This window comes from Onychostoma macrolepis, chromosome 06, assembly GCF_012432095.1.
Source record: "Onychostoma macrolepis isolate SWU-2019 chromosome 06, ASM1243209v1, whole genome shotgun sequence".
NCBI classification, from domain to species: Eukaryota; Metazoa; Chordata; class Actinopteri; order Cypriniformes; family Cyprinidae; genus Onychostoma; species Onychostoma macrolepis.
In genome coordinates this window covers 25,191,743-25,218,745 of record NC_081160.1, presented here as the reverse complement: position 1 = coordinate 25,218,745, position 27,003 = coordinate 25,191,743, and the positions used below count along the sequence as shown (strand labels likewise).

At 38.2% G+C, this 27,003-nt stretch overlaps 2 protein-coding genes across 7 annotated transcripts in view; one reads left to right on the top strand and one right to left on the bottom strand.

Annotated features, from left to right (window-relative positions):
- Positions 1-21,252, top strand: part of frmd4ba (FERM domain containing 4Ba) — a 52,019-nt gene extending 30,767 nt beyond the window's left edge. For 3 of the 6 annotated variants that reach the window (XM_058779077.1, XM_058779076.1, XM_058779073.1), the window contains exons 9-24: positions 1,225-1,290; positions 1,717-1,774; positions 3,215-3,301; positions 11,475-11,551; positions 12,352-12,490; positions 12,629-12,770; positions 12,866-12,999; positions 13,098-13,214; positions 13,307-13,535; positions 13,811-13,858; positions 14,051-14,183; positions 14,779-14,943; positions 15,330-16,039; positions 16,756-16,876; positions 17,705-17,998; positions 19,996-21,252. In XM_058779077.1, the coding sequence (XP_058635060.1) occupies positions 1,225-1,290; positions 1,717-1,774; positions 3,215-3,301; positions 11,475-11,551; positions 12,352-12,490; positions 12,629-12,770; positions 12,866-12,999; positions 13,098-13,214; positions 13,307-13,535; positions 13,811-13,858; positions 14,051-14,183; positions 14,779-14,943; positions 15,330-16,039; positions 16,756-16,876; positions 17,705-17,996 (2,518 nt within the window). In that variant the 3' untranslated portion in view covers positions 17,997-17,998; positions 19,996-21,252. Of the gene's footprint in view, positions 1-1,224; positions 1,291-1,716; positions 1,775-3,214; positions 3,302-11,474; positions 11,552-12,351; positions 12,491-12,628; positions 12,771-12,865; positions 13,000-13,097; positions 13,215-13,306; positions 13,536-13,810; positions 13,859-14,050; positions 14,184-14,778; positions 14,944-15,329; positions 16,040-16,755; positions 16,877-17,704; positions 17,999-19,207; positions 19,403-19,995 lie in introns of all 6 variants that reach the window. The other 3 variants (XM_058779075.1, XM_058779074.1, XM_058779078.1) reach the window with 3 other exon arrangements.
- A 2,771-nt stretch (positions 21,253-24,023) lies between these two features.
- arl6ip5a (ADP-ribosylation factor-like 6 interacting protein 5a) lies at positions 24,024-26,985 on the bottom strand. Its single transcript, XM_058779369.1, has 3 exons — positions 26,606-26,985; positions 25,368-25,585; positions 24,024-25,126 (listed from the first exon to the last, which is right to left on the bottom strand). Exons 1-3 carry the CDS (start codon positions 26,782-26,784, stop codon positions 24,951-24,953), a joined length of 573 nt encoding a protein of 190 aa, XP_058635352.1. The 5' UTR covers positions 26,785-26,985; the 3' UTR covers positions 24,024-24,950.
- Between the last annotated feature and the right edge of the window lie 18 nt (positions 26,986-27,003).

The window sequence follows — 27,003 nt, the reverse complement described above, 5'->3', positions numbered from 1 at the left end:
AGTGCCCCACATATTAATAACAGCTCCCTGATGCCCGCATTTTATATACATTATAATTACCCGACGATATAACTGCGAGAGAAAGTATTGAAATATATATTTTCCTCCCTGTTTCCTTCCTGCTGTGTGAGCTACTGAAATGAGCCGCACTATGAAACAGCCTATCAGAGCAGAGCTCAATGTTCTTATTCATGACCCTTCCAAATAAGCCAATAACAGACCATGTCATTCTAGGGAGAAATCCTTGGATTGTAAATGCACATGTAAAACCGTTTCTGGAGAAATTTTTGCCCTTACCTAAGCCACATACCTTCTATGTAGATCTCAGAGAACAACTTTAAATATTGTATCAATGCATTCTATGGCACCTTTAATGTTTTATTGGTCTGTGCAGCCTCGTTTACATCAGCATGAGATTATGCACATTTATTAAGGAAGTAAATGTGTTCATGTCTTTAAGAACATTTATTCAATGTCTAAAACTCAGAAATGACACCGATATTCCATAAGTTTGAATATGGGTGCATTTGGACTCTTAAAAAGCTGCACATTTTAGTGTAGCCAGGTGTAATGTGTAAGCTGCAGCCTGTTCATTTCAAACAAACCTTGTTAATTAATTTGCTTGTTAATGCCTGCCCTCTGGCTTCTGTAACCATAGATGTTGAAGTCTACCACCTTAAAAGGATTGATGTGGTAGCTTTAATCAATGCCTATTGAGTGTGGGGAGCAAAGACAGTAAACCAGTTAACAGACAGCAATTATTGAAGTGTGTGAGTGAGAATGAGTATGTGAGGAAACAGCTGTGTGTTAGTGCAAGTGTTTAAGAGGCAGCTGTGCGAGTGCATGCAAAAGCAGCTGAGTTTATATACATAAAAATTGCCTATATTGTAATTTTACTGGTGTGCTAGTTTCCTGTAATGTTCGTCTGCCATATTAATTTCCTTTTTGTTGTTTCCTAGTAATAAATGAATACTTACAATGTGTCTGTGTGTTTGAGGAACCAGTTATTAGAATAATTGCCTCAAACAGTTTGTGTGTGTGTGATTCACAGGACAGCCAGCCAGATGGCATTTCACACATGGGTGCACCTGGTGTAATATCTGACTAGTTAATAGTCTGACTAGCCACGTCATTTAAATGGCATATTCACATGTTGGTCTCATGCTCAATTGCTGTTTTGTTGCACTTGTGCGGATGGTAATGCTTCTCTCTCTTGCCCTCTAGTGAAGATAAAGTAATCGAGCATTATAAGAAGCTGAAAGGCCTCAGTCGTGGACAGGCTATCATACGGTAAGCACACTAATCATTTATGTGTCTGACATAGACCTCAAGGAACGTAGGTAGAGGGACTACAAGTCTGAGCCTGTTGATCTACCTCTGATAATTGCTCCACGGTTGTTTGTGGAAAGGCGAAACTGCGTAATTAATTAGACCACATTACTGATAGTGACTGCTTTCAACGGGTCTAGCCACACTGTGTCACTTTATTTTTAGCTCATTGGGAAGAGACAAGGTCATTTCTGTCAGCTTGATTTGTGCTGCTGCTTTGATATATTGACATTGTCCCTCACTGTGAAAGCACTGAGAGAAATCAATTGTAGGAATGCTGTCAGTGACACATTATAGATGATTTACTAGGGTTAAATGTTGTTCATCCTTGATGGTTTTTCGTCTGAAACTCTTTTTAACTTTCTTTGCTATACTGTTATTCAACAGGTATCTGACGCTAGTTGAATCCTTGCCCGCATATGGAGTTCATTACTACAAAGTGAAGGTGTGTGATTTGATTTATCATGTGCTATTTTAGGAAATACAGAACTAGACATAAATACTGAAGCTGCCATAATGAATAAGAACTTTGATTTATGGTTGGTTAAATTAACGGCTAGTAAAATGTGTGTGGTCTAATTATAATTGTGCTTAGATCATTAGAAATGTCTTTGGAGATCAAACAGTGCTGTTAAAGGGGTCCTATTATGCTTTTTCACTTTTTGAATTTTAGTCAGTGTGCAGTGTGTATGTTTGGGCATAAAAAGATCTACAAAGCCCACACCAAAGGGAGATATTTCGTTTTTTTTTTAATCCCTTTTCAAGAACTACAACGAATGGCTCGTTTGGACTACAAAGTTGTTTTCTTGTATTTGTGACATCACAAAGCGGCCCATTAGAATATCATTAAAATAAATCCCACCTACGGAAATTCGAATGGTTGGCGGGTGGAGAGAAGCTTGGTTGAGCACTGCACGTTTCAAAATCAAAACCCGGTGTGGGTGTTTTTATATCACTTTATTTCTGAAGGAAACCGACTGTCTTCAGAAAATTTTGGATGTCATTTTCATTTCATCTTGCATGTAATGTCTGATAAAGCAGCGTTTGTGAGCAGAGCTGCTTTGTGTACAGCGGTTAGCGGGGAAACCTCGCTCTCTTCCATTCCAACAGCGCCTCCCGCTGGAGGAGAATGAATTTGCATATATATGCGGCCATAAATAGTGCAACTCTTTTGGACTATGGTATAAATAAATTCAACTGTATAACAGTTTCACTGCAATTCATGTTATAATGTTAGGATTAAAGAACAATAAACATATTACCTTTGCACTTATCTGTACATAGTAAATGCAGTTATTTTTAAGTTGTTGTTGACATCCTATCTAAAGCGTGATTTGACCAAAAAAACAATAATAATGTTACCACATTAATATGTCTTGCAATATCCGTGCGTGAAAAGGTTCTGCGCGATCCTCTAGTTCAATATTCTCGGGGTTTGAATTGATATGGAAATATCGACGAACTTGCTGTTTTGGCAAGGGGCAGGGCAGTACTGAAACGCCGTCTAAGCTGTTCGCCAATCACAACGCACTGGGACAGCTAACCAATCAAAACACATTTTGTTTTTCGGAAGGTGGGCCTTCATCAAACCTGGAACTAATCGAGCCGTTTGTGCCAGGCTGGGGAGAAAGGTATTGTAATATTGTAAATTATGTGAAAAATAATGCGATTTTCCAACCACCAAGCCTGAGAGCATGTTCTAGTACACCCCCAAAACAAAAACAAGACTTTGCAAAAGAGCATAATAGGACCCCTTTAAAATAGCTGCTACTGTATGTGAATGGCTATGTAGGTTGGACCCATTTGCTCTTTTGATTTCACTACCATTGCCAGACAAAGCAGAAATTACCTTTCATCTAAAAACAAAATCTCATTGCTTTCACAGGACAAACAGGGCATACCGTGGTGGCTGGGGATTAGCTACAAAGGCATTGGCCAGTACGACCTGCAAGACAAACTCAAGCCGCGAAAGGTGTGCTTTTTTGCTTTGTTTTGTTTTGTTTTATTTTATTTAGCAAGTGCTAAAAGTCACAGTGGTGATGGAATAAATTCTACAGTTTTTTATAGGTTCACAGTCATAATTTATGGGGGGGTTCATCTGGAATTCTTAATATCACTATTTTAGACCACCATGAAAAAAGTCTTTCAAATAATTGCATTGCAGTGTGAATGCCTGAACAGAAACTGCTGAATAAATTTGCAGAAATGTGTGAAGACAGTACGGATTATTTCACTGGTAAAACAAATTGGAATATAAATGTTTTCTTTTCAGAAAGAAGTTGAATACTTTATATCAGCAAGAATGCATTTAAGGGTGAATCCCATTTCTCTGTCTTACCCTTCCCTTCCCCTACCTCTTCGTCTTACCCCTAGCCCTTGTCCCTCGAAACCGAGTGGTAAGCGCTAGGGGTGAAAACATACCCCTATGAAATGAGACACCACTTGGTTACGGTTATGTCATCCTACACCGTCGCTAGCTGGCTGCTACGTCACCAGAGCCGACAAGTGTTGATCACAAACTATGGATCATTTTACAAACTTGTTAAAACTGTAGACATGCATGGAGTCCATTCAAGGCTAGTCTGCGGGACTGTTGTGCAAATCAGCAATGTAACGTTAGCATCGCAAACTAGCGATTTTTTTTTAAAACGTTTCAGTTAAGAACATGGTTGCAAATATCAACCTGATCTCACAGAATTCCGTGTAATGTTCACGGACTTAATTAACCCCGAATCTGTGGTGGCATCACGGAATCGCCGAAAATTCCGTGATGGGCTCACAGAAGGCATCAGCCGTGGTCCATGCACGGATTCACTGGTTCAACACCAGCGCTGCATCGGACCACGTAAAAAGAGTGACTCCGATGCAGTTATACTTTCACTGGAGTACCTGACCCCACCCCTACCCTAAACCTACCCAGTTCTGAACAATAATGATGACGATAAATTTCCCAGTATCGCGTCGGCATATTGATGCTAAGGGTTTCCGTGCGTGGAGCACGGCTGATGCCTGTCACTGACTTACATTGGTATCACTTCTGTGAGCCCATCACGGAATTTTCGGCGATTCCGTGATGCCACCACAGATTCGGGGTTAATTAAGTCCGTGAACATTACACGGAATTCTGTGAGATCATGTTGCAAATATATATGTACAGGACTGTCTAGAGCACAAAACAAGACTGTCGTAATTTTTAAATAAATTATTTAAGCCGAAAATACTTCTAATACTTGATGATCTGGCCGCCATTGTTGCCGGTTGCGCAGTGCGTTCTGTGTACCCCTTGGTTTCAAGTAAGCTCGCGAAAATGCTTGGTTTTAAGGGTATCTACCCTTCCCTTAGCCCTACCCCTCGATCAAAACGAGAATTGGGATAGCCCTTACTCTCACGTGAACGCGCAAAACTAAGGGGAAGGGGTAAGACAGAGAAATGGGATTCACCCTAAGTGATAGTAAAGGCTAGGGCTGGGCGATATGGCCAAAAAAAATATCACAATATTTTTTTTTTCATATCAGTCGATATCAATAATTATCACGATAAATGTCAAATCTTTTTCTTTCAAGTTTAAAGCCAGAATTATGCTCCAAAGTGAAAGTTGTAGAAACCAGACCATTCATTTTCCTTAACAAAATAAATATCTAACTAGAAAATTTAATTTCTTAGTTTATGCATGATCTGCATGATATTATTTCAAATCAAGAAACAGTTTTGGGTTGCCTGATAATATTATTAATAATAATAATATCACTTTTTTTGTCTCTTAGAAATGCACATTTGATAGTAACTTGAGTTAGGATGCAGAGGTAAATTTTTGTTTATATTTAAAATCGGTAACATCTGTAAAAATTGTAGCAACCTCAGTTTTATATGGTTAAATTTATTCTGACCAAGTTTTTTTTTTTTTTTTTTTTTAAGCATTGGTCTCCCATAGTAGCATGCATTTAAAATCATGATACACACAGTTAAAACTACACATAACACCTCAATACCATGGTAAAAATATAACTATATGGGTTTTAGGTAGCCTATTTGTATGAAAAACAGTAGTCTAAAAACATTCAGTATAAATGCACACATGCTGTAGCTTAATCACAAGTACATACACTATAATTATATGTCATTACTCCTGTAATAAAATTCAATGCGAATATCCCACATTTCTGCTACAATACCATGGTGCAGTGAGTGTTACTACAGTAAATCCATGGTAAATGATGGCAACGTGTAGAATGAAAAGCCTTCTGACTGTCTTGTTGCACACAGTGTTTCTCGTGTTTGGCTTTAAACTAGTTTAAATCACAGAGTCATTTGTGTTCATCGCTGAATGCAAGTGCTTCACACTGGATCTCACAGCACTGTTTAGTGCTCGCGTGACCATCTCATCAGCAAGTAAACAGCAGTTTGACTTTGATCCGAGCAGATAAACTGTCTCATTCAAATGAGTCACGCTGTTTCATTCTGCTTTTGGCGCATAAACATTATATCAACCATTTCATATCGTTTTATCGAGGAAAATTATATTGCGATAATTATCACCAGCCCTAGTAAAGGCATTTATAAAGTTTTAAATAATTGCTGTTCTCTTCAACTTTCTATTCATCAAAGAACCTTGAAGAAATATATCGGTTTCCACAATAATATTAAGCAGCACAACTGTTTTCAAAATAGATAATAACAAGGAATGTTTCTTGAGCACCACAGCAGCATAATATGTGCTAACGATTTCTGAAGACTCATGTGTCACTGGGGACTGGAACAAATGCTGCTGAATTCAGATTTGTCCCGGAACTTAAATCGTAAATATCAAACGTGTTATATTTACGACTCTTGATCGGGCTGCCTCTGATGTGATACCTGCGGATCACTGCGGATTTTGCGTGCTTCTATAGCTGAAACTTGGCAGCCACAAAAATGCCACGAAAGCAGAATACATCACCCATATTCTTTTTTTATACTTTGTTTTTCACTGTGAAACAGAACATTCAGAACATGGGAGAGCCAGCTAACAACGTCGATTGTTCTTGATTTGTTTTTCTTCTGTAGTCACGTTTGATCTCGCGAGTCTCCGTGAGATCTCGTGTCATTGTGAAGTCGTTCCTGTAATCATCCGGTGTGTGGTCTCGCGGTCTGGTCGAATCATCTAGTGTGTGTTTTCAGAGGATTATAAGGCTAAAAATCGCCTGAAACTGTCTTCTTAACCGATTTTAAAAACGTGGGACATGATTTGAAAATCGTCTAGGGTGTGGCCAGCCTTAGAAAGTTTTTAAATTGCTATACTATATATATATATCACAATGACTGCTTTTGCTGTTTATTTGCTAAAATATATGCAGCCTTGGGTGAGAATAAGAGACCTTTTTTCAAAGAACATTTAAACAAGTCTCACAATTCCCAACCTTTTAAATGGTAGTATACATTTCTTCTTGTGGATATTGTGTGCTGTCTACCAAGTGCCTAAAAATCTTTCAAATATCTTTCACATTTGATGACTGTAAGCTGGAAAATCCAGTTCTTAGTTCTTAGAAACAGGCATTGCGTTAACCCGGTACCCTGTGAACACAACAGTATTGGTGTGCCTCTTCTGTAGCTATTTCTTATCTATAATTTTCTGTTCATTGACATGAACATGCTCATTTATCACGTTTTTATCACATGTCTGTCCTATGCGAGATTAGTAACCATTGCATTTTTATGAGGAGAGCTTCTATATTTCACCCCAGCCTCACTCATTAAAGTGTCTGTTAATTGGCATCCATTACACCAGTGCTTTGTAGGATGCAGCTGGGTGTGTATGTATATTCAGCTCTGTTCCAGAGTGTTAATGGGCATGTCCCACTCTGAAACCCTGCTGCATGGCAGCAATGAACACCAGCCCCTCCCTGTGGAGGGTGTAATTATGGAGCTTCATGGGGAGCAGCGCTGGGCGGGAGGGGCGGAAACTGGAGTGATGCCTGCAGTGTGATGTCTGAATGGGGATTGGCTCTGTTGATGGAGCCCCAATCAGCTCTTCTCCTGGCAAAGGCATTTATGGGGTGTTACGGGAGTAAACATCTTCCTTTTTATTTCTCCTTTTGTCTTAACAAAAATGTAATTGCTAGTGTTGCTATCACATAGTATCGCCAGAGTACATTGATATACATATATTCACAATTTTTGAAGGTACCTTGTCCAAACAAAAAAGGTAATAAATTTGGTTATCTTCTCTCCCATTCACTCCCTCTCCTTTTTTGTCTTTTCCCACTCCACTGAGTGTTTTAGCACTCTCTTTTTGAAAGTACACTAGGCCCTGTCAGAGTGCAACCCATCATCTGGCCAGTATTGATTGTGCTTCCTGCCAAAGAGGGCAGTCTTTGTGTCCGCCCGCCCCCCAATCTTCTTCCAGAACGCCAAGCTCATTATGCAAATCTGACCGTTATTGTGCATTTCACTCAGCCCAGACAATTGATCAAGCAATAAAACACAATTAGCTTAGCAGGGGGCCATAGAGGAGAGCGAGGGGTCTCGCGGCTATAACTCCTCCACATGCGAGAGCTGTTGGGGGTCTGCGGTATTAAAAGCTCTGAAACTTTTTGTCTGAACTTTCCCGGGCTCTAAACTGATGTCTTTTGAAAGAAGTAAATGAAGTGTATTTTGTATTACTCCTGATAAAGATAAATTTGAAAAATCAAAACTCCTGTCATTAGTCTGTCCCCAATTTTATTCCATATATTTTTGATTGAATGATCAGTTACTTTAGTATAGGGAAGTTGCTAAAAGATCAGTCATAGGCAGAAGACAGTTAATACATTTGTTTACACTGTGTTTACATTTACTAAATTATGTACTCTTGTGTGTTAGCCTATTTCACTGGGTCATCCTGTAAAGCAAGGGTTTTCCAACATTTTGATGCCAAAGGAAATATGATCTCCTTGCAAGGGACCACCTTGCCAATAAAATAAAGATGGTAATATAGTTTAAAATATAAAAACCCATTTAAATTATGTGGAAAAAAATGTGTGATATTATAACGATAACCTGTTGTTTGCAAAATTAAGTAAATACATTTTTTAAAAAGGTGCACTAAAGCCAAAGCAAATGAATAAAGTATAATATGGAAAATACTGACTTTATATTATACTGGCCATGTATTTAAAAACCACTCTGAAGATCCTAACAACCGTATAGCAACACCCCAGCAAGGTGGTGATATTTGCGTATGCAAACACCACACACGTCTTTCTGAACTGTTTTTACTATTTATTTGTGGTTACCTCCAAAGGGATTTTGTCTGTATGAGTGTCTTGTGTCTGAGAGAGGGTGATGCAGAATATGATTGAGTCATCATTCTGAGCTGACAATTGAGTCTGGATTGCTCATACTTTGATCACGTGTATTGGTAGTGTCTGGTGCGGCTTCTGTTATATTATTTACAATATTTTTTTTATGCCGTGCCTTCTGAAGTTATTCTTTTTCACTTAAATCTGTGATTTTGGTTAAGTTTAATGTTTTGTGGCAAAGTTCACACAGTCAGTGTGACAGTCCAGCTCATACAAGTTGCAGTTCCATTTAAAAAGCATGGGTTTACAAAACTGCGTGTTTTTAAGTCCTGAAAATTGTGATAGTCATTTTGGTTATAGAATGCAGTTATCACTCTCATCATATATCTGTGTGTTTATTTAACTTTATCTACCACTCCAAAAAAGGACTGATAACCATATCCCGCTATTGTGTGAACACAGTCGCTCTTGAAGATCTAGTGACACATCTTGAGGGTGTGTTCATATTCATAACATATTTCTGCACTGGATCATCATTAGCCCAGTGACATGAAAGAGATTTAAGGTGTGTACGATTATAAAATACTACTTTCACACATCCAGATTAAGCATGGGCTGGTTTTTAGATTAAATTGAATCCACTGGTTGAGTGATACTAGTGCTAAACAAATCGGTATCACATGTGACAATTACATCAGGATCAGTGATACTTTAAAAATATCCTGAAGGAATACCCTGAATGGTTTGGGTCAGCATGTTTGCCACCCTAAATTTCTTTTTTTTAATTATTTTAATTGAATTGTCATTATTTTATTAATTAGTATTTTAGTTAGTTTAGCATAATTATCTATTTTTATTTTGTTAATCTAATTTTGTTTTAGTTCTTAACATCTGCAGATTTGCCTGCCTGTCTTGCTTTATCAGTCTGAGGTGTTGAAGATTGTCTTTCCATTTGCATGCTCTCTCATTTGCCCTCAGACTTATCTAGTTATCAGTCATTTAATTGTCTAAAAGAATTATGCTGAAAAGCTTGTCTCGCTCTGCTTTTTAAACTGCTGTCGTTAGTAGATTGTTGAGAATGCTTTTATCGTTCCCAGTCCTGGTTTTAAATGAGCTGATTTTGCATATTTCAGAGTCATAAGAAATACATTATAATGTGTTATCACATGTTCTGGCAATAAGATAATGGCTTGACAAAAAAAGTAATGCTTTTGGGTCAATTGTGTTTATACAGCTAATTTTGAGTAGGCTAATCAGTACCACCTTTCGACTTCAATATATGAAGCTCTATATATTTTTAGTGATTTTTGTTAAATGTCAAAAAAAGGTCAGGGAACTTGTTGTCAGATAGTGAGACATTCCCTATTGTTGTCGCATCAGCTATTTAGTCACTGTGAGAGAGGCATGCTGTTTTCACCAGGAGGTGAAGAGTGCCATGGCCAGCCATTAATGATTACAAGATAGTAGTAGATTCCTGGCATATTTGCCTTGGGAAACGTAAGGGAACGAGCATCCAAACCAACGGGTGAAGGATTACGATTCAGACTGTAAAAATGAGACTCGCCAGGAGAAGAAACACGGATTAATGAATAGCTATAGAAGGCTGTTTATTATGATCAATGTTCCAAATCCCCTCCCAAAATGAAACGAGGAATAACATTCTATGTGTGTGTATTTCAGAGAGCGTAACTGGTTTGTCTGGTTTGACAAAGACAGGAATCGGGTATCAGAGTAAGAGGGAGGTGACCGTAGGGAAAGAATGAAGTTGTGAAGTTTTAATTACATGTGTGAGTTAGAGTTTCACAGAGGCGATTGCAAAGTCGGAAGACTGAAACGGGGAGAGACACTAGTACTTGGAAGAGAAGTCTAGCTCAAGGTGGATAAGGGCAAAGTGAGGTGCTAGTGATGTCACAGGAAGGGGGAGGGAAGGGGCGGGGCTCAATTGCTTGAAACTCTTGCAACACCTTTTGGTCTCTTCGAAAGCAGACAAGAGAGTATTGTTCGAGGAAGCCACAACCCTGTGGGAAACTTTAGATCAGGACTTTACTGAACCTGTCCAGCTATCCAGGGACTTTAAAGGCTTACTAACTGAACTGGTAAGGTCAATTTTTTGAAGACCTATGAAATTAGAATAAATCGTCATTATTCATTTTGTTTTTATTAAACATAACTGTCAGAAATATGTTAAGTTTTAATATGCTCTCGGCAGTCAAATCTTCTGTGTGATCCACGCTTGGATCATATTGTTCCTGTGTGTATTACTCAGAGCTGCATTCGAGCGGTACCTGGTGGGAAGCGTTTATTAACATTCCTGGTTAATCCTCACCCCCGCACGCTGATAGTATTTGGATATTGTACTTTCCCTGCCCTAAGCTGGGAAGAGCTATGACAGAGCTCTGGAATAAAGATTTGAAAGGACAGTTCTCATGAATGACAGATGTTTTGGCCATGCTTTTACCATGAACCTGTTTTTCAGTGCTCTCCCTCTAGAGCGAATTTGATGATAAGTTGTGAGCTCAGTGGACGCTTTGCTTCTTTAGTGCTTTGATTGTATTGGCTTAATACCCAAAGCAACTGTCTTGTGCTTCCAGCTGAATATATCAATATCCATACTGATGTAGTGATGTTTTTGTGAGTGATTTCAGAGTATAGTGTTTCCAGGAGGGAATTTAAAATATATATTTCTTGGTTTGACAGAGAAAACAACAGAAAATTAAATGCTAAAATACAGGGATGTAAATGTTCTCAATGGGTGAATCTCTCAAAGTATGTAAATATCTAGATCATAGAAATCTGTTGCAAATCCTATTTGTAGGACTTTTTTTTACTTTTCGCGTAACACTGTTACTAATATAGTTCCTGTCTAACTCATTTCCTTTTTCTTTGTAGCTCTTTCTGTGGAAACAGCTTGAAAACTTGTATTTCCGAGAGAAGAAGTTCGCCGTAGAGGTCAACGACCCTCAGAGGTGAGAGAACAAGATAAATCAGTCACACTTTATTTTAAGGTCCAATTCTCACTATTAACAAACCATTAACTACGAATTTTGCTGCAATAAGCTCATCATTTGCTGCTTATTAATAGTTTTAAAGGTAGTTGTTCAGTTTAGATATTGGGTAGGATTAGTGATGCAGAATATGGTCTTGCAGAATGTGCTTTATAAGTACTAATAATCAGCCAATATGTTATGGCATGCTAATAAGCAACTAGTTAATAGTGAGAATTGGTCCTTATACTAAAGTGTTACTAATTAATCGACAGTAGGTCATGTTATAAACCTGAATGAAACTGGCTGAAGCACTCAGTGAGCACGGTTTGTGATTTGCTATGCATTATTTCTTTACTTATAGACTATAGGATGTGGCCTTTGAATAGACTAAGTAAATGTTAGCGATGCAAAGCCTTTTGACGTAGCTAATGTGTTTCCAACGCTGAACTGCAGCAGTGAAGCAATCGGTCACTTCACGTTGCAGTTGTAATACAGGTTGGGGTTGCTCTGTAAACAAAGATGATATATCACAGGACATTGTGCCACAGTGTCACTGACCTCCTTTATAGTCAGTCGGTATTATATATCAGGTAACCTTCAAAACTGCTTCATGTGGTGACATCTAATTTATTTTGGATTTATAAAATTAAAATGTTTTTACTGTTCTATCTTACCATTTAAATGATTACTGTTACAGTAACCAGTATTTTAATTTCATTGATACAACATAGGATCAAATGCGTTGTTTGGCTTCAGTGTGCACATGTGTTAATCCACAGAAGAACAGCTTCTAGACGCACATTTGGTCAATCTGGTCAGGTCATCTACTCGTGGTATGCCAGCCATTCTCTGATCAAAACCATCTGGGTGATGGCCATTAGCCAACACCAGTTCTACCTGGACCGCAAGCAGAGTAAAGTGAGTATATATTTGTGCATCTTTAATTATTATTACTTATAAATTCAGAATTGCACAAATCATTGCTTTGTTTCTAGGCTGAGGGCATGCAAAAGTGATTGAGATGCTGTAATAACCTCTTTTTTTACATACCTAAAGGCTAAAATAACTACAGCAAGAAGTTTGGGTGATATTGCCATGGATCTCACAGAGACTGGCGCTCCAAGGAACAGTAAGCTGGTCAGCATGGAGAGTAAAGACAAGCTCATCATGGCCAGCAATGGAAGTTTGGTCTCTTCCAGTAAGACAGTCTGTTTCTCCCATTCCAAGAACAGCTTAATGAACTCTGTCGTTCGTACCGATGTCGTGATTGAGCTTGCTTTTGCTTTTATTTAGATTCTGGAGACAATGAAGTGAATGAGGAACAGAAGAAAGAGAAGATTGCAGATCTGAAGAACAAACAGGAGAGCCTAAAAGAAATTCTGGCACTCAAGGAAGAAGAGCTGAAGAAAATTTGCCTCCGGGAAGCTGTTAGTGGCTTGTCATATTTCCATATGCTCTTTCAACTATGTCAGTTTATTCAGTCATATCTTAAGATTTTCTTTGCTTTTTCTTTTTATTTGATCAGGAGTTGACCGGTGTGTTACCTGAGGAGTATCCTTTGGCACCAGGAGAGAATCCCCCTACTGTTCGAAGGCGTGTGGGAACTGCTTTCAAATTGGATGACCTTTTCCCTTATGATGCGGTAGGCTGCCTCAATTGCTTTTCTCAGAAATAATGCAAGAACTGCTTGCATTTTGTGTACTTCTTTGCTAATTCAACTTTTTTCCCTTGCAGGATCCTCATTTAAGAAACCTGGAGAGCTGCTTTGCGCTCCAGAAGAAGATTGTGGAGGCAGCTAAAAAACTTGCCTATGAAAATGAGCTTTGTAAAACTGTGAAGAAGAAACGCAGGAGAAACCTTTTGGATGCTACCAAAAAACTCCAGGAGATCGAAAATCAGATTAATGATTACAGAGTGAAGATTGGCAAAGAACCCACGCAAAGAGCTTCCGTCATCATTCCTGGTGCATATCTGGTTTAATTATTAGTCATGATATATATATATATATATATATATATATATATATATATATATGTATGTGTGTGTGTGTTGGCCAAAATGTGTGTGAACCCTTAAAACATGCATGCTTATATAGTGCAAGCAAACCTGCACTGTGTTGACAGTCAAGGTTTCATGCTTCACTTGTTATGAGCAAATGTTTTATGTTATGTAGAGGTAATGGATTGTGGCGGCAAGGAAATAATACACGCAGAACAATAATATCTCTTGTTGTTGCAGATGATGTGAACCTTGACAGCCTTTCTGATTGCTTGAATTTGGAAGATGGTGAGTATTGCTAGATATAAGGGAATATTTTAACAGTGTAGAATCTTATACTGTCACTTTTGGTCAATTTAATGCATCCTTGCTAAATAAAATTTCAAAAGTATTCATCAAACATTTGAACAGTAGTCTTTGCTACTTGTCTCTGCAGGCTAGACTAGACCCTCTTAATCTTGTTAACTTGTTTTGTCTTAGACGAGCCATCGCAGAGACAACGTTCACGTTCAGTGCAGTATTCTCCACGTCCCAACTCGTCAAACTCCTTCGCTGCATCATACCATTCAGATCACATAGATCACGCCAATGAAGACTACCAGGATTGCAGCAGGTGAGAATCCTGCCAACCACAGCTCTTTGGGATTAAGCTTGAGCACTTCTTACCTTTCCCTGCCTATGGCTGCTGTTTGCTTTTGTGCTGTTGAGCTAGTAGAGACCTGCGAACAAGGAATCAGCCGTGAATTCCAGCCTTCCCTTGCCTCGACTTCTTTCTTCACAATCTCCTCTTATCAGCCCAAACACTCACAGTGTTAAAAATAGTGCCCCAGGAATAAGCATGTCGCTGCTTGACTGCAAAAACTCCAGCAATAATCACAAAGTGGGGGCGGAAGGGGCATAAGCAGGAAAGCTGCTCTGGAAAATCTCACAGTAACAACGGGCATTAATAGAATGTGCTCGTGAGGTGGAAGTTCATTGGGGCCAGACGACTGAAATCTGTCCGTGAAGTGATATGGGATTCAGTCGTTTGCTATTTAATCATTTGTTCCACAAAAACCATTGAGCTTTTGTATTAGATTTAACTAGGTACAAGGGTGGCATGCCATTAAAAGCTTTTGTGTACTTCCTTGGAGGTTTTGTGTGCGGTAAGAACTCCACCCACGAAGGAAGTTTGGTTTGATAAAGCATTGTTCTTATCTGTGTTCTAGATTAAATTATGGTGAAGTCCAAGAACCTGTGGCCTATATACACGGAGACGCCTTATCGACACACAGCAGCCCCTACCGTCAACCCTCACGCCAACCCACTGACTCGCGGAGCATGCCCCCCACCCCTCAACTTCCCCGCAACGCCTACAGCAGCATCCAGCTCAGGTACAGAACACAATCGACCCCTCTTCATCACCCACCCACTAGTGTGACCCTTGAATGACATTTAGGAAGGAATAAAATCAGTGTTCCCACGATCATGGAAAACCTGTAAATATCAGGGATTTCCAGGCTTGGAAAAGTCATAGAAAAACTCATGGAAATTTTCTAGTTTTGCTCTGTCCTAAAATATTTGTCTAGATGTGGCTTTTTGTAAGTGTTTGTGTGAAGTAAAATGGAAATGAAGTAAAACTTTCCATCTATTATTTAATAAAAAAAAAAAAAAAAGTTTTCTTTTTTAGATTTTTGAATTCTTTTAAAATTACTTTTCTTTTATAAACCATGATTTTGAAAATGTTTTCACAAATTATTTTGCTTCTTCCTGCATGCAGCACTCATTTTCGGCAACGCAGCGGCAGTCTGGAATCTCAGTCACAGTTCCTTACGGAAAGCGAGCCATCTGAGCCCGTCTTCACCATATCTCCTCCTCGTCGTAGCAATAGCACTGAGATACTTGACGATGGTTCCTCTTACACCAGCCAATCCAGTGTGGAGTACTCTGTACCCGGCTGCCATTCCCGTGCTAAAAACCGCCATCGGCGGAGGCAGGGCAACATATACGCCAACACGGGCAGCATGCCCAACCTAGCACAAAACGAGACACGGGGTTATACACCCCAACCTCGTCAACAACCAACCACCACAGCCTATTACGTTACTGGATATCCACGGTACATCGAACCTGATGTGTACCCAAATGGACCGTACATGTACGAGACTGAGATGGAGGGACACTATAATGTTAACCCGTCCTACTACAGACATGACCCTCATGGGAACTACGGCCAGGACGAGATAGATGGTTTGACTCATAACCTTTATGCCACATTAAGGCCGTCAAGGAACCGTCCTCCATCCAGGAATGAGAATATTGTCAAAAACATGCAAAGGGCTGAAGTAGTGCAACACTTGCGTGGTTGGTACAACCGACAGCACAGACAACCAGGGTATGATACGTACAGGGGACCGCAGCAGAACCTGGGCTACAGGACCATGTCATCAAGTTACGTACGCAGTGACAGTACAACTTCCTGCTCGACAGGTGAGAACTTTTGCATAAAAATACTACCTTGCATTTCCTCATGCTAGAAATTTTTCTGGACTTCTAATGTCAATCGGTGAATCTCGCAATGACACATTTGAACTCAGTCAAAAGAAAATAATACAGATATTATGAATAAGTAAAAAAAAAGCCTGGTTTAAGACCATTAAGGTGGTTTGCATTGCGACATTATTATCAGGACAGTATATCAGTAATGTAATGCAGAAAATATTCTCATCCTGTTTAGACAGATTTTAATTTTTTTTTGGGCTTTTTCAAGATTCAAGATTATTTTATTTATCCCTAGGGAAATTTGTCTTGGACATAAAGGCGGCCACATACAAGAAAACATAGAATATTTGTATGTGGTGGCCTACAAGAAATTTTGCCTTTATGTTAGGACAGATCAGATCTGACAGGAAGTGAAGTGGGAGAGAGAAGGGGGTGGGATCGAGAAAGGTCCTCAAGTCAGGATTTGAACTCGGGACGCATTTGCATTTATATATTATTAAATTTGAAAATGACTTAATGGGCATCTAAAACTTTTGTTAATCTGCCATAACAGTCAAATATTGTCCATTTAATTACCCCGGCCAATCTAAAACCTTGAGTGTTATTGATGCTGTCTTGAGTAATTTTTCTTCTCTCGTGAACAGTAATGTTATCTGCATGAGGTTCTCCTTCATTAATTTCCTTTCATCTTAATTTCATCGTAGTGGGTTCGGGAAACTGGCACGGTCGACCAGTCATGGCAATGTCAGAGTACGATATGCCTCCCGCACACCATCAGTCCTACGGCTACAACACTGTCCATTACAGCCAACCGTCACACAGCAGGTACGACTCTTCTGTGCTCCATCGTCCTTTACTGATTACCTCATTAGCCTTTATCTGAACCGTTTTAACCAGAGTTAAGCACTACCATCACAGTGCCATGCCAAGAAACTCATTACAGCGTTGGGTCTGTAGGGTCTCACTGTATTAAAGGTGAAAAATCTCATAGACCTACATTCAATGAGGGTCCCAATCCATATAATAGAACAGGGGTAGGCAATGTCGGTCCTGGAGTGCCGATGTCCTGCAGAGTTTAGCTCCAACCCTGAAAAAAACCTCACCTGCCTCCAGCCCTAGTAATTCTGAAGACCTTGATTAGCTTGTTCAGGTGTGTTTGATTAGGGTTGGAGCTAAACTCTACAGGACAGCGGCACTCCAGGACGGACGTTGCCTACCCCTGTAATAGAAGCTTGGGTGGGCTTTTTGACTTAGCCAGTAAGCATCCACCAAGAATACCCTATAAAACACCTTTTATTCTGGATTTTTACTTTTTCAAAGAAAATTCTAGTTTGGATAATGTATAATTTTATTTTATGATGTTTGCCAAAGTGTACAAAATCTGTCACTGGGGTGGTACCCTTTCAAAAGGTATTAATATGTACCATTTTGGTTCTAATTCGTACATTTTAGGTACTAATACATAACTTTAAAGTGCTAATATGCACCTTTCAGGGGTAAATTAGGTACAAAGGTGTGCCCTTTGAAAGGGTACCATCCCAGTAACAGCTTTTGTACTTTTTCTGAGTGTGTCTAGCTGATATGCTACAGTTGTTTATGGGCATGTTCTAGCTAACAGCTTGCCTGACACTATGCATCTGGTTAATTCTGCAGGAGCGCTGGTGCAGTACCTGCTCTCACGCTTTGTTCTCCCTATGACCGTTCTTTCCCTCACAGAGGCTCCAGCTTGCACTCTAAACGTGCTTGGCACTACCCTGCCAGCCCTCAGTACTATCCTCCTCATTTCTCCCAAGCTTGCTCTTCCTCCCTCCCTCCTCCTCCTCCTCTTCTTCCTTCTTCCTCCTCTTGCTATCAGATGAAGCAGATGGGTTTGTCCCCGCCTCAAACTGGTGGTGCAAGACATGCAAGAGTTAATAAAGCTTCATTTGCTAAGTGTAGCCCATGATAGTAAGTAAAGCGGCAGCCATGTGGGGTTGCTCTGTCTGTGCTCAGCGTGATTTGTTGTTTAGTCAGCGTCTCAGGATGTCTGGCTTGTTGTGTGTTGTAAAAGTACAATTGCATGGCTTCCTTTTAAATGTGCTCGTGTTTCTTCAAGCAACCTTTAAAGGAGTAGTTCACACTTGTGTACTCACCCTTATATTGTTCCAAACATATGAGTGTCTTCTATAAAAAATGCAAATTACTTTTTCATTTTTATTCCATGTCTTTTGAAGCCATTGTATATCTCACAAACTTCAACATTTTTAAAGGTTTTTAAGAGTCATTAATTAGATTTTTCAGTTAGTTTGATCAATTGTTTTTTTTTTTTTTTTTTTAAGAAGGTAAAACATCTTTTCCAGCAAGGGTGCTTTACTTTGATTAAAAGAGACAATAAATACATTTATAATGTTAATAAATATTTATATTTCTAATGTGCTTTTGAACTTTCCATTCATTTAAATAATCCTGAAAAAAAAGAAATCACAATTTCCACAAAAATATTAAGCAATACAACTGGTTTTAACGTGATAAGAAATGTTTCTTGAGCATCAAATCAGCACGTTAGAATGATTTCTGAAGGATCATATGACACTGAAGATGGCTGCTGAAAATTAAGATAACAGGAACATTAAAATTTAAATAATAAAAAAAAAAAGAAAATAGTAAAAATGTTCCACAGCGTAAAATTTTTTACTCTATCTTTGATCAAATAAATGCAGCCTCGGTGAACATGTAGACAGAATTTTATATGTATCATTTTACATTTATTATACATGATCAATAGCAATATATCAAATGTTACATTTTCTTTATATAGAAACGGAAAATAGCTGATATAATAATTACACAGGAAACTATACAGGACACTTTTGCTGAAAAATGAGCCAAAAATGTAATCAAGATTCCATAAAGTTCACATATTAAAAACCAAATGTTTGTAAGGCAAATAAATACACATAACATTGTAAAATGCCTGAAAAAAATGATATATGCAACAACATAAAGGGTGAGTAAATGGCCATTTTTTTTTTTTTTTTTTTTTTTTTTTGGGGTGAACTATCCCTTTAAGCATCCGCATACATCCAGTGGTCTGTCTCTGTTTGGCTGTGTGTAGTGCGCACACATGAACACTTACCAATTTGATCTGACTGCTGCTTACCCTTCCTCCCAAACCAGCCCTGACCCCCGTCTGCTGGCTCCGCCTCCTGACCCTGTTATGGACAGATACCCACCCGAGTACGGGTGGATGGCTCCGGGCAGGAGAAGCCCGTTGCCAGCGCCTTTAGAGGTGCCTGGTGCTGTTGCCAGTGGTTATGACCCGGAATACTTTTACTCTCATTGCTAGTGACACAGACAACACATAAAACATTGGTGAGATATAAAGGACTTGCATTTGCCTCTCTAACTATAATGGCGAATCACTCAGGGGTTAACAAAACCGCAGTCTTTTCCACAGCACTTTCTACCGCTTACTCACTGGTGGTGGGATGGTTGTGTGTCTGCTTCCAAAAAAGGGTGAGGTCTCGTTTTGAGGGGAAGCATGTGACCCTTCACTGTTTTTGATTGCTGTGTGCAAGTTATGACTAGCATACGTGTGTGTTTTTGTATGGTCTGCTTCAGGTGTGTGAATGTTTTAACACTGTACAGTGACGTTGTCTCACTCAACCTACTTTAAATTTGTGATGAACATGTTTAAACATATTAATCAAAAATCAGTCATCAATATGGAAACCAGGCTTGTTTCTTGACCAGATATACTAAATTCCTTAGCGCACAATGCTGCAAAACCAGCTGTACATGGAGTTATTTTTGTAACATTGTGTTTCTTGCAAAACTATTGACTCTGGTTTTTAGTATATCTGGTATGTTATGTGCTACTGGGGTTTAAAAATGTTCAATAAATCAGCGTATTTGTCCATATTTCTTTTTTATTATTAAAACATTTTACTCTTTTCTATTTGCAGATCCTATATAGATGTGAACCACCATGATTCACACACAAGCAGCCCAATGGACAGCAGCTTTGACTCTGAAGACCAGCAGACGCTCTATTGGCATGAGAACTCTAAACCTGGAACGATAGTGTAGAGAGTGAGAGAAACTGTTCACTCTCAATGTGCCTTGTTCTCATCCCATTTTGCTTATTAAGTTCCAAAAGTAGGAATGTTGCCAGACGAGAGCCTTAAAACATGCGTGTGAAGTAGATCCTGCTAAGCGACTCGAGAATGGACAATGCATTCTTTTTGTGAACAAACCTATGGGATAGCACTTCGTCTTCAAGACAGCTGCTGTGGAAACTTTGGGTGAAGCTTTTGACGCTGTGGGCAAAATGAGCTGGATACATCACCCCAATACACACTGTGAGATTGAAGGATATTGTAACATTAATATTTCATCAGGCACAAGCAAACAATGATATGAAGGATTGAAACCAGATTTTTCTCATGTGCAAAACCCTCATCAAAATATTCCACAAGGCTTTTTCACACTTGTATTGGTAGTCGTTCGTGCTGATCTCGACAGACTTTTTACAGTGTTTTTGTGTGTTCGTAAACCGAGTACTTGGAATGTGATGGTGCAACAACAGCCTTTTCATTCAGTATTTTCTCAGTCATCAGGTTCAATTTTTAATGCATTCACAATAACAAATGTCCATCCTTTCTGGCTTTGTACTGGGACCATTTTAATTTAGTTCACAACCAGCAGTGCTGTTTTTTTATTAGTGTACAACTAACATTTGTACCAGTCCCAAGCAGTGTTTCTGTACTAGTAAATCATGTCTATCAACGTGTTACTTGGCCAAGTATTCATTTTCTTTTCTAATCCTGTTAAAACGGACTGCAACAACTCTAATTATTGAAACATGACTGTATGGGAGTGTAATTGTTTTTATACGGTTACTAACAATTATCCAGGTACAATAATTATGGCCATTCACTGCACTTTTATACTCTAATGGACTTTGCTCACTTTGAAAGATTGGAAACCGTGACTGAGTGCACAGCATCTCTCTTTCTCTTTAGAAGGGAACTGTATATGTTTGTAAATACTGTAAAAACATTTGATACATTTTTCATCATTTAGAGAGTTTTGTTTTTATCATTTTGAAAGATTTGTTTTTAAAGCATATAATATATAGTTTGGATTTCTCAAGCTGGTTCTTAGTAATTTGTCTAAAAAAAAAAAAAAAAAATCATTGGAATTAAAAGAAAACCAACATGTATTGTCTTTGTATTTTGTCAGAATTGAGCATGAATGGTTTAGGCTTTTATAGTCGGAAATATAATTTTCTAATGGCTTCATAAGGAAATACCACCTGCTGGGATGCAATAAGGTGGTGGCAAGCTTGACAAAGCATGACAGTAAACCACAATTAGGACTATAAAGATGACTTTTGTATTATCTAACATTAAGAAGTCAATTTAATGCAATGGTTACATTTATACTTCAAACACACTTAAGAAAAAGCAGCTTACAGGTATTCACACAAGGGATTAATTGTATATTTTTCTATTAGTAGCTGAAATATTAAAGTTCTCACATACAAAAACATAACCCCTTGTGTTAAAGCTATACACTCGTTTTTTTTCGTCACTTCAGTCTCTGAATTCTCATGAGAACAAACAGCTCGTCATCATATGTGGAGTATAAAACCAGAAAAGCGAGTTTTGAGACTCCAGCTATGAACACATGAGCCACTCCCCTGAAGATAAGCAATCAGTCATCTGTGTACAGAATGAGCTCACAACACATCATGTGGCTGGCTGGCTTTTTATGCTACACCTTTGATAAATAACCATAATTCATGTATTTATGTCGCACTTGAACTGATTAATAGAAAGTAAGTAACATTTAAAAAATGTGAAAAAAAAAAAAAAGTATTGTGACCTCTGACCTACAAACTCTAAGTCAGTGTCATTTTCATAAAATATATTTTCAAAAATATGTAATACAAAATAAATACACTGTAAGATTATATTTCAATCCAAAATAAACTGGGGGAAAAGTCATAGCGGAAAAGAACATTTACATTAATAAAACAATCATTAATTAATCATGCATACAGTATATAATAAATATATTTAATAAAATATTAAACGTTTTAATATGAGTTATAGCTATATCATAGTAGAATTATTTGTACTCTGTGCCTAATTTAGTGATTTTCATTATTGTATTGAAGTAATGTGACATTTTGTCCCCCAAATTGAAATGGGGAGTGAGTTTTAATCATGAGAATGATTTCAAAATGCAAAACATCTGAATGGGTCAAGCTATTTTTTTTATTTTTTTTTTCTCCTTTTGATTTTAGTGTGGTATTTCTTCATGACATTCACCCTACAGCTCTTGAAGTGATTGCTCTCCCCTCACATTGCCCTCTGCTCTTGGCTCTGAGAATGAGAGAGATACAGAGGCTTTGTTCTGATGAACTGTGGCCCGGGGCCATCCGTTCTACACTGCCTCTGAAGTATGCTGGGATGTTTGTGCTGCAGCTGTGCCCTTCTGTCTAACCTCCCCTTGCTCTTGTAGCCACCAGCTGTACAAAGACATCAGCCAGGTCATCCGCAGCTGACTCCAAACCCATGCAAACAATGGCCATCTATTTAGTCCTTCATGAACACTCACACACACACACACACACACACACACACCATCCTTCCAGTTGTCAAGTGGGTTTGTGGTTATACACCCTACTTAAGCTTCACAGTATATAGACATAATATTATTGTAATATAATCATCTGTAACTTTGGTGATTTATTTACCAAATTTTTCCAAACAAAATGTCAGTGCATAAATGGGCCTACACAATCCCACAATTCAATTGCTCACCTAAAATCACTTGATTCAAGATATTTTGTACTTAACAACCTTTTACTTTTCAGAGTTTCACTCTTCAGACTTGCTGCATCTTCTGAGTTGTCAAAAAGCACTCTATTATTCCAGTACGTGACTTAAAGAGAGTAATTTAATGGCAATGTAAAAGTATACAAAAATGGTCACCTTATGCACCTGAAGGTCATTAGACATGAGGTCATGTTTAACCTTTAGAGATGGGGAGAGTAGATTCTGAGTTCCATCATAAATCCATTGTAGGTGTTTTAGGAGGTTTGTGGTTGTTGCCTGTTGAACTCTATCATGGTATAAAAAATAAAAACACAAACACATTGTGTGTGTCAACAATTGATAGTTATTCACTTACATTTCTGATATTCCTTATTAGCTATTTTCTCAGCATTGTAGAATTCAAAGAGCTTAGATTTGCATCTGTTTTTAAGTGTAAACACATGAAAAGTGAAGTTGCTGAATCAGCAGGTTCAGATCTGGAGGAACTAAGCATGATTTACTGCAGGTAAGTTTGCACAGATGTTGTGAGCTGCTCTGAAACACCCTGTTTCTAACTGCATAGAATAAGGGAGAGGGACAGAATATGGATCGGATTTGGGAATAAACTACCTTTAAAGTCATATTTCCTCATACATTTTAAGAACTCGTTTTTTGATGCAAGTCCACAAGTTCAGGCATTCAGTGAGTTTGTAATGAGAGTCAGCTGTTGGAAACTGTTCTAAAGAATTGCTCAGTCACGTGCATTGCTTGCTTGGTCCACTCAGTTCATTTGTTCCTCTTTAAAAAGGTTTTACTCAAAGAAGTGAATACTTTTGGAAAACAAGTTTCAAGGCATGTGCACTCACAGGAGATGAAGACTCGTATCAGCCTAAGATTGTTTTATTTTACATGGATCATGTTGGGCCAGCATGTTGAGATCAGTTGACTGACTACTAGTTGCTTTATCTCTGTAAACCCAATACTTTCAAACACTTTGATTGTGGAATAACTTAATCATGTCCGATTGTGAATATGGCATTTTTAAAATGACGATGCTGCATTCAAGTTGCAAGACAGCATATTGACCAGCAGAACACGAAACAATTGCTGAGTGCAATTAATTTGATTTCTAAATTAATATTTGATTAAAATAAAACACATAATGGTACCAAATGTGACTTTATTAACACAATTTGCATAGATTTAAGATCATCCCCCTCATTTTGAACATAATAGCAGGTGCTGTCATTTAAAAGTTGAATGTTTGAAGCTTCTGGTGTCATTCGCATCCAGTTATTTTACTTGTCAGTCCATTATGCCACATGATACTGAAAACTGGTGTTTGTTATTATATTATTCTACTTCATCATAATCATAAACACACTGGTTTGTAACACAAAAAGCACATTCAAAGAATAAAACTTACTTCCGTAATGCAAAATAAGGTTGATAGCGTCAGGAAATTAAACCTTGAGTTATTTTACCTAATAGGTGACAAGAAAGCAATAAGCCAAGAAAGGCTGTGCATTAAAGCAAAAGCAAAAACAGAGTGTCTAAAACCCCAGCTGCATCAGCAATGTGATAAAAGACATCAATGAACAATTCACATTAACAGCAACAAACAGAAGTAAACAATCTTCTACAAAGTAACACAGTTCATTATCAGTACCGCAGGAGTTTCCAGTTGCCATAGAATTTCAGTTATCACACTGCAGAACATTTGAAGATCTCTAAACCTGATGACATATTGTCATGTTATATTATTGAATTGTCTTAATATATGAATAAATATATTTTGGGAGAGAAAAACACTATAACTTTAAATATGCACATATGACACGTTTCCCTAAAGGTCATCGAGAAATCTTTGGAAGACGTTTTGAATTGCATTCTCTTACATTTGACCTGAGATGTAAACAAACATTATAAAACACTCTTATTTTCAATACAATTATTTCATTCCATAATAGAAAAAAAAAAACACACTATGAAAAATACTTTTTGCTTTGCCAATTAAAGATGTTGAAATAGTTTTCTGAAACTGTGCCAGACGAAAGCGGTTCCTTCATTCGAATGAGAAGCTCAGAAAGAGTTCACTCCTTGAGTTTGCTCTCCAGAAAGTCTTGAATTTTATTGATGTTCTCTTCTTGTTGACCCAGTGCTTCAAGTAAGATTCCCATGGGTGATTTCTTGAGTCCGGCGCACTCCATCTTATTCTCCAGTTTGTTTTTCATGTTCCGTAGGCGAAGCGATGCATGTGCAAAGATCACTGAAATGCAAAATGACAAAACACTTTAAACTTCCAGATGCTTCACGTTGCATTTTAAAATGACATAAATATCTGGATTTAATCAACTGCTGCTTTGCATTTGTTTTCCTGCAAGCCACAAAGAGTCGTACTGTATTCCATTTAAAAGATTTCCATCTCATGAAAACAGGCTGGGTTTTTTTTCCTCCTTTCATTTTTAGATTTATGATAATGATAATGACAATTTTCTTAAGAAACTTACAGAGAAGAGGCAGCTTGATTCCAAGCAGGAGCACCATAACTCCACCAAAGAGCGACATGAGGAAGTAGCTCACAACCATCACCAGGAACACAAACAGAGCAGGGTTCTCCTCCTTGAATTTTTTGATGATTGCCTTGTTCTCCCCTGCCCATACAGAGCCAATGAAGACAGAAGCAACCACTGCTGCACCTGTGAACATGCTCACAGGGTTCAAGAACCTGTACACAGAGAATTAGACGGTGATAGGATGCGACTGAAGACAAAATCATAGTGATTATACTACATTTGAGTCTGAAACATCTTTTCAATTTATACTTCAACCAATGTCTACTTACAAATAAGCAGTGAACTCATTAAATACGCCCTTAAACTCACATGAATTTGTTTTAGTTCACAGCCTTCTAGGCTTATAAGAACACTGCAAGGATATGTCAATAGTGACACCTAATGGTTATAAAAAGTGTAAACGCCAAAATATTGTTGACAAAAGGAGGCATTTTCCATGTTGGTTGTTATAAAAATTTATCAATTTGACAGTTAAATAATAATAATCTTTGCGTGAAAATAGACATGCAGTTTATGATTGTGAAATGATTACACGACTAAATACTGCTCTCGTGCCCTTTGCTCATTCTCAGTGTCATGTGATCACACCCTTAAATATTGTTCAGTCTTAGCAACTGGCTATAATATTAGAGCCAAACCATAATCTCCCAGACATTAGACTGGCCTTCATTTTACAAACACAGCTGCCCACATATCAGCACAACTATGTGTGCTCAGATCAACTAACTACCCTAACTATATTTAACTAAGAATTACCTCATGTTCTAAATAGCACAGGGCAAAAACTTCGCATAAGAGCAGCTTATTTTCTTTAGTGCAACATGAAATTCTCTTACAAAAAGTACAGTGCTGCTGATACCAAGTTACAATGATGATGTCAAATGATAATATAAGGTACTGAAAATTGCTGGTACGTATCCAAAATAGACAGTATCATTGTAAAGTGCTTAAAAACATTTACGTGAATTAGAACTTTATTTACAGTGCATTTAAAGCTGACTTGACTGCATTTAATTTGAACAGATATTACTTCTCGCGATACTTTCTGTAATGCGATGTTGGTGTTGACGTGCCCACAACAAATTAGAAATACTATCTATTCTGTTTACAGTTAAATCCCATATTGCGCATGCATGTTCACGTTCACCAAGAAGACAGACTACTGGACTTACCCTACAATCAGGAACACAATGATTGCCAGCACCAAATAGTTTGTTTGATAGTACAGCAGGTTGCTGACCACTCTGTTGTTCCATTTCGCCAGATCTCGCGTGTCTGGTTTGGCGAAGCGCTCTGAGCCTGGGTAAAAATCATCCCAGCTTCTCAAAGGGGCGATCTCCACTTTAGCCATTAAATCAAACTAACCGGATCCCAGCAGCTGCTCACTGCATATGTAACGGTCTATCACTTCCTCACTCTCGCGATGCGCTTTGGCTTTAAATGGGCGGAAACTTTAAATGGAGACAAACCATCACGTTTGAATATTTAGGACTTGATGCAATCAGTGAGATAATGCTTTTTATATTATCATACTACTCACATATTCCTTTACGGCTGGTTTACTGCCTGA

What these genes read in the sequence shown, in the direction of transcription:
- arl6ip5a (XM_058779369.1), bottom strand. Translation starts at nt 26,784, where the DNA reads ATGGCTAAAGTGGAGATCGCCCCTTTGAGAAGCTGGGATGATTTTTAC. An exon ending in ATTGTGTTCCTGATTGTAGG is followed by an intron (nt 25,586 to 26,605) that starts GTAAGTCCAGTA and finishes CTCTGTGTACAG; the next exon opens with GTTCTTGAACCCTGTGAGCA. An exon ending in AATCAAGCTGCCTCTTCTCT is followed by an intron (nt 25,127 to 25,367) that starts GTAAGTTTCTTA and finishes TTTGCATTTCAG; the next exon opens with TGATCTTTGCACATGCATCG.